This window comes from Mus caroli, unplaced genomic scaffold, assembly GCF_978045245.1.
Source record: "Mus caroli unplaced genomic scaffold, Mus_caroli_1 scaffold_11, whole genome shotgun sequence".
In the NCBI taxonomy this organism is placed as follows: Eukaryota; Metazoa; Chordata; class Mammalia; order Rodentia; family Muridae; genus Mus; species Mus caroli.
In genome coordinates, this window is record NW_028227266.1 from 97,620,814 (window position 1) to 97,628,146 (window position 7,333).

General features: G+C 44.9%; 1 protein-coding gene across 1 annotated transcript; it reads left to right on the plus strand.

Annotated features, from left to right (window-relative positions):
* The first annotated feature begins 3,208 nt into the window (after positions 1-3,208).
* Positions 3,209-3,985, plus strand: LOC110302621 (proline-rich protein 23A3-like). The gene has a single exon (XM_021173424.2). It carries the CDS (start codon positions 3,209-3,211, stop codon positions 3,983-3,985), a length of 777 nt encoding a protein of 258 aa, XP_021029083.1.
* Positions 3,986-7,333: the final 3,348 nt, after the last annotated feature.

Sequence of the window (7,333 nt, forward strand, 5' to 3'; positions counted from 1 at the left end):
ACAAGTGACTTTAGAAGTTGCCCTTTCTTACACAAAACAATTGAAATCTAGATGTCAACAGCGCATGTAGAATGGCCTCTGGAAGAAGACAGGAGATAGCACGTGCTTTGAAGGTAACAATACAAAATGGCGGTAAGCTCTGATGTGACAGAAAAATGCTCGCAATCCATCAGCATTCCAGCAAGACAACCATCGTAAACACTCAGAAAAATGAGCTCAAGGCCCCAGCACTTAACTCACTAGTAGCTGACCAGAGGCCACAATCTCACAATTTGGATTATTTTTGAAATGCAATTATTACTCATGTGGCTAAAAATAAATAGCCATTTCAGCTGTTTAACTCTGTGTTAAAGATGGTCAAATCACCTGGACAAGCTAGCATAATCCATAACCCCAGCATTGGGAAGTGGAAGCTCAAACAGGAGTCGCGGTCAGCTTCTGCTGCACAAGAGTTCAAGGCCAGCCTGACTGCATAAGCCTGTGTCAAAAGAAGGGAATTAAATTAGGAATAAAAAAAAATGGCCAGTGTCAAGAGTACCAAGGGGGTCCCAAATCCTTGGTGGCTTCAGTCTCACAAACTCTTGGGTCCCATTTGTTCATGTCCTCCTTGTAACCAGTTTCCTGTACCCAAGTCCCCTCCTGAGTTTCCTTCCCTCAATGAGGCCCAGATGTGTACACCTAATTACCTGTCATTTGTGCCAATTTTGTCCACACAGAACTGTAAGCATCTTGTACTAATTAGCTGGATCATATTGCCCGATACCAGTGAGCATGCATAACAATCCCCCCTACAACCATTGGGCATTTTTCTTTTTTCCTTTTCTTTTTAGAAACCACGGTCTCACTCTGTAGCCCTAGTTGGCCTGGAACTCCTGGAGATCCTCCTGTCTCTTTAACTCTCAAGTGAGGGGATTAAAGGCCTTGCCACGAAATCCAACTTCTTTGGACCGTTAAAGGAGGAGGCCAAGATCAGATAAGATGGAGAACATCTGACTGGGAGCCAAGCCCAGCCAATCCTGAACCATGTGAGCACTTAGAAGCTGCTTCCTCGTGGCTCAGACATCCTTCTAGGATGCAATGACTTTCTTACTGTTCTCTAAGCATTTGCCATACAATGTGGAGGACCAGGCAGGCAAGGTCGGCAGTACAAGTAAGAGAGCTCTATTATAAATCTTGCGGTAAATAGCTAATATATAGTCAACATTCACTACATTCCATAAACATTGTGCATACCACCCTACAACCACCCTGGACAGCAGGATGGCATGGCCCACATTTACATGTGAGGAAACAGAGGCCTAGGGAGAGTGAAATGACTTGCCCAGGATTGCCCAATTAGAAACTGGTAGAAGACTGGAAACCAAGATCCCTGCTAATTTGCTTCTGTCCCAGTCTTCAGATCAGATTTTGTGCCAGATAAGCATCTAAGACCAAGCAAACAACAGCTATGGGGACCACCCACTCGGCCCTGAGACCCTCCCTGTGTGCTGCCCCACTCTGTGATAATCCATCTTCCCTTACACCATGATTCTCTTGCCTCCATTCTCAGTAGTACCCTATTCAGGAACCTTCCGGTTCTTCGATTCTTCCACATGATCAAGGGTCACAGACAAACCTCTCCAGGTCCCAAAAGCAAGCTTCGTCCCACCTCCACCCTCAGCCTGGAGCTCTGAGGTTGTCTGGGTTACCTGGGAGCCAGAGTGCAGGGAGCAACACTCCTTCTTGCCCAAGGGAAGGAGCCTCTGGAATTTCAGGTTCTGACCTGGACCTTTGAAACACTCCAGGAGCCTAAACAGAATTGTGCCCCTGTTCTTGGGAAAATGTTCCACCTAACAGTCAGAAATACTGGAAATTCAGCAGGAGCGTAATATCAAAACTGAAGGCCAGCATACCCCGAATGGCTCAGGACAAAGGTTACCGGAGTTTTAATTCCCTTCATAGCGATAATATCGCAGAGCCTACATAAGAGGGTTCCAGTGTGAGCATGGGCAGTCCACAGACTTAAATGATCATCTCAAAGGGACTGGCTTACATGAAGCTTGGCGTCACAAAGTTTATCATCTCATCTCTGAGGACAGCAGGAGAAGCTTTCGTTCACGCCAGTCTGGACTGCGTAGACAGACTCCACCTTAAAAACAAAAAAACAAAAAAACAGGATTCAAATAGGGTGGAATTTTATATGGCCGGAGTTTAAATAATATGTGCATGATTTTCTTTTAAATAAACAAGATACTCTACTATCATAATTACCTCCAGGATGAAGAATCACGTGGCTAAACAACAGGCATAGGAGGGAATATTTTGTTGTCATCATTTGGCTTTTAAACCTGTTCTAAAACTCCGTGATGGGCTCTTTTACGGAGTTAACATTACTCCACCTTGATATGCCAAATAGGACTTGAAGCTGCAGCTTAGATCAATGCGCTGGGCACTATAAGCTTCAGCAAAGTTGAATTGCTATACCTAGTTTAGCTAGAGACCGGATCCTAGAGAATTCGGTAACTCTTTGACATGACTTTTCAACTGCATACTGGACTAAAAATAGATAAGACGATATACCTCCGAGTTGTGATTAACATCCAATTCAATAACTCATACTTCAGCTCACAGTATAATGCTTACAAGACTGGCTCACATAACAATAATAATAATGATAATTACAAAACACGTTAACTCTACATTCTGTTTCACCATTACTAGAGGATGACTGAGTGGTCATTTAAAAATCGGAAAGAGATTTAGGATTACATGCAAAACTTCCGGCACTATAGGTCAGTCCAGAATTACGTCTCATGTCCTGATATGGCATTCCACTCGCGAGACTTGAGCAGTGATCCCTTACAGATACAGTGTGATGAAAGCATACAAGGCCCACAATCCAAAGCGAACCAAAGGCCTACAAACTAAATGGCTGCCCATGCAGTGCGACCAACCCATTGCCACGCACTGACCTACAAACTACAGCCATTGGTCAGCTCGACGCTCCTGGGCGGAGCCTAGAAGGGGCGGAGCTTACTATGACATTTCCCGATCCTTCGACGTGATTTCCCGCGCATCTCCTGAAATATAAATGACGTCCAGGGTGAATCCGGCGTGAGGAAAGCGCAGGGCTGTAGAGCACGAGACTGAAGCCGCTCCATCAGCGCCATCGCACCTGCCCGCGCTGCACCCTGCACCCGCGCCTCTCCAGCCCTCAGAGCCATCCATCATGCTGCGCCCGAGGCCCCGCAGCCCCAGCGCCGACCCCGCGCCCTGCTGGTCACCTCAGACACCAGCACCCAGCCCTGCCAAGCGCCGCCGCCTCCACCAGGAGCCCGCGTGCCCAGAGCCCCTGGCTCAGCCCGAGCTGGAAGCGCCCGCCGAGTCTGCTAGCAGCGCCCTTACCTCCGTTGTGTTCCTGGCCGCCGGCTCTGCCCTGCAGCTGCCCCTGGATGGCATCGACCTGCTATTGGAGCCAGAGCCCACCTCGGTCCTGCAAGTGTCGCTCCAAGAACACACCATCCTCCTGATCCCCGAAGGACTCATGACACAACCCCAACCAGGACAACCTGGATTCGTGGCCATCAGCCCGCAGGGAGCCGCTGCCCAGGACGGGCCCCAGGATCATCTAGTCGGTCTCCAGGAGGAAACCTTCTGTGAGTACTTCTACCAAGAGGATGTCTGTGATGAGGATGCAGACTTGGAATTCCTGGAACCCTGGGCTAGGGCTCCAGATGATCAGGCCAATGGGAGCTTTTCCTCCATCCCAGGGGTGCCCAGTCCTTTGTTGCAGGACCAAGTCCCAGAGCCTTCCACTGGAGCAGAGCGATATTCTCCTAGGTCCATCTGGGAACTGGACAGCTACCTGCTGGGACCCTTCCCTGGCTCACCACTGCAGCCTCTGCCTCCATCTCCTTCCCAGAGTCCCCAAGAGCAGCTTCCGCCACGCCCTCCATGCTCTCCCCGGGCTCCTTGCAAAGCCCGGAAGCGACTGGTCTATGAATGAATTGCCCTGCAATCCTCGATGCCTCCCTGCAAGAGAACCCCTTCCCAATACCATTGTGTGCCTTTACAGAGCCTACAAGGTTAGGATAACATTCTTGGTTTTGAAGTGGGCAGAATGTAGAATATCGGCTCTGTGATTGGCTGGAAGAAAGATCCTTAACGTTTTCTATTGGATATTTAAGTCCAATTAAGTACGGGTACATTCTTATATGTTATGTAATAAGGCACTTTACTTGAATTTTATCATAAAGTATTGTCTTTTCTGTAAAAAGCTATTTGATAGTCTTTGTCCTGCTGAGGTTTTACTTTATAAAGTTTCTGATCATAAAATAATGTTGCTGTCTGTTTTGGTTTTGGTTAAGTACAACGACTTCATCAAAATGTTGGCTTTAATAATTGAATTAAATTACATTTTAAAAACTTGCATATTAGAGTATCTTCATGTAAGAGCTATGTTGAGCCCTGAATCGTTGTTACACACATAACTACATGATAAGAGAAGAAATAAGACCAGGGGTGGGGCTAAAATACTTTTTTTTAAAAAAGTCTCTTTGAGAGACTTGAGGAGAGATGGTTGAAAGGAGAAACAATTGGAGAGTTGCCTTAAAGAATCCATTGTTACATTTTTAGAATTTTTTGCTTCCTACATGGTGCCATGATGTCTTTTTCATCAGTCCATGTGGTGGCTTGGTGGTGACAGCTCTTACAACAACTAAGGACCTTTTCATCTGTACTATTCCATAGAATTTCTTTTATATTAGAGAGCAGTTGGTTGGTTGGTTTTGGTTTGGGTTTTTGGATTTTGAGACAGGATTTCTCTACAGAGACCTGGCTCTCCTGAAACTCACCATGTCGGTAGATCAGGCTAGTCTCGAACTCACAGAGATCCACCTCCCACTGTAGCTGTCTTAAGACTTGCCAGAAGAGGGCATGAGATCTTATTATGAGTGGTTGTGAGCCACCTTGTGGTGGCTGGGATTTGAGCTCAGGACCTTCAGAAGAGCAGTCAGTGCTCTTACCCGCTAAGCCATCTCACCAACCCTGTTCATATATTTTTGTTCATGTGTTTGCTGGGATTTGTGGTGGTTTTTTGTTTGTTTGTTTGTTTGTTTTGTTTTGACTTCTAATATTAAACTCCCCTCTGTGTGTGTGTGTGTGTATGTGTGTGTGTATGTGTGTGTGCTTTGCCTATGTATATCTGTGTGTATATTTGTGCACCATGTGAATACCTGAGTTCTGTGTAGGCCAAAAGAGGACACTGGATACCCTGGAATCAGAATTAGAACTACACATAGTTTGAGCTGCAATCTGGATGCTAGGAATAAAACTAAGGTTCTCTACAAGAGAAGCCAGTGTTCCTAAACACGGAACCATCTCCTGAATGCTCTCATATCTTATAAGGAGATAAATCAACACCATGAAGCAGATCTCAGCATAAAGCTATTTTGGGGAACATTGATAATTATATTTTTCAGATTCTTCAAGTTTGTTACCGCTTCTTTCATTTCCTATTCTTGGTCTCCATCCTTTCATTCTATCTTCATGTGTCTTCCTTCACTTAAATTTAAAAAAAAAATACATTTATGTATTTGTTTTGTTTGTGTGTGCATGCTGGTGCCCTGGCACACATATGAAGGACAAAGGACAATTAGCATGAGTCAGTTCTCTCCTTCCATCCTATGGGTTCCAGGAATTCAACTCAGGTTGTCAGGTCTGGCCACAAGCCCCTTTACCCTCTGAGCCATCCCACTGGCCCCTATTTTGTCTTCTTACTATGCTACAAATTTTGGCTTTATATAAAGAGGGTTTTCTTGTATAGCCCAGGCTTTCCTTCTGCTTCAACTTCACAAGTGCTAAGATTATAGTTGTATGCCACCACATCTGACCACCCTATCAAAAAATGTCTTGGGAATTCTTTCATTCATGGCCTATGTGGTAAGTCTTAGTTTCTGTCTGGAAATGTTTCAATTACACCTACAAACCTGTGTTATTTTAGCTGGGTTTTTCTATATTCTCCCATTACTTTGAGATGGCATTCTTTCGTGCTGTTCACTGATGAAGACGAGAAGTCTCTCTGTACTATCATGTCTTTGTAACTAATCTACTCACTTTAGTTTCACACTGGTATGTTTAGTCACAGAAATTTGTCATCTGGGACTCAGTGAACTACGAATTCAGGTTAATTCCTTCTTAAAGTCTCAGTTCCTAAAATGGTTCACTGGGCTAGGGGATAGGCTCAGGAATAAGAATGTCCAGGTCTCTGTACAAAAAAGAAAAGAAGAAGAAGAAAAGGAATCACTCTTTTAGGCCTCTGAACCTTTCTCCAATAGGAAAATGGTGGTCCTGTCTAATAAATTTCTCACCTGTGTCTCCTGCTCTTTGTATCTCCATTGCCTTAACTGCAATGTATTTTCTCTCTGCAGTTAGCTCATCCTTCATCGTCTTCAAAATTCTGCTTGTTTTTCTTACATAGCCACTTCAGTAAAGCTCATTCACCAATGTTCATTTCAAAACTGCGAATTAAATATTCACTAAAATTAACTTGCTTTGGAGGCTGCAGAAATGGCCTCAGGGGTTAAGAACTTCTCTTCCAGGTGCACTCTCAGAATCTACATAGCATCTCACTATCTGTAACTCCAGCTCCGAAGGATCCAGTGCCCTTTTTGGACACTGGGCCTGCATGTTACCACATGTAATGGCACACATACAGTCAAAACAACACATACACACACTCACACACATACACACCGTTTCAGCCACCACCAAAAGGCCAATTTCCAATGTTCACACAACAGTGATGCTGGGATAGAATATATTCCTATCTCACATTAATCAATAATCAAGAAAATGTCCCCACACATTTGCCCAAAGATAAATCGGTTGGAGGCAGCTCCTCAATTGAGGTTCCCCCTTGTGTCAAGCTGACCAAAGCTAACCAGTTACAACCGCTAAGTTGACTTAACTGATCTCCGCGAATCATTCTCAGTGTCCAGAGGCAGTCTGTTCCCATTAATCATCAAGGCATATAGACCCTGCCATATGTTCTAAACCAAGATGGGATGCCCAGTTCTACAACACCCGATGTGTTGGCTCAAGGCATTTCTTCCAGTTAGCTCCCAGATCAACCCTTCCATCTCCCACTCCTATTTCTGTGTGTAAATCTCCATATCAAACTCTTCATACGCTGATTGAAGACAGCTGGTGCCAAGGATCATCACGTAACAGAGTCACTAAGATGTGTTCACAGTGTTAAATCATGCCACTTGAGTAGTCTGTGGCAGGCTACGGCAACACAGAAGATTTTTGTGGATGCTCTCACCAAGAAACAAATGGAAGGACCATAGCTGTC

Coding starts and splice junctions, on each gene's coding strand:
- LOC110302621 (XM_021173424.2), top strand. CDS start 3,209: ATGCTGCGCCCGAGGCCCCGCAGCCCCAGCGCCGACCCCGCGCCCTGC.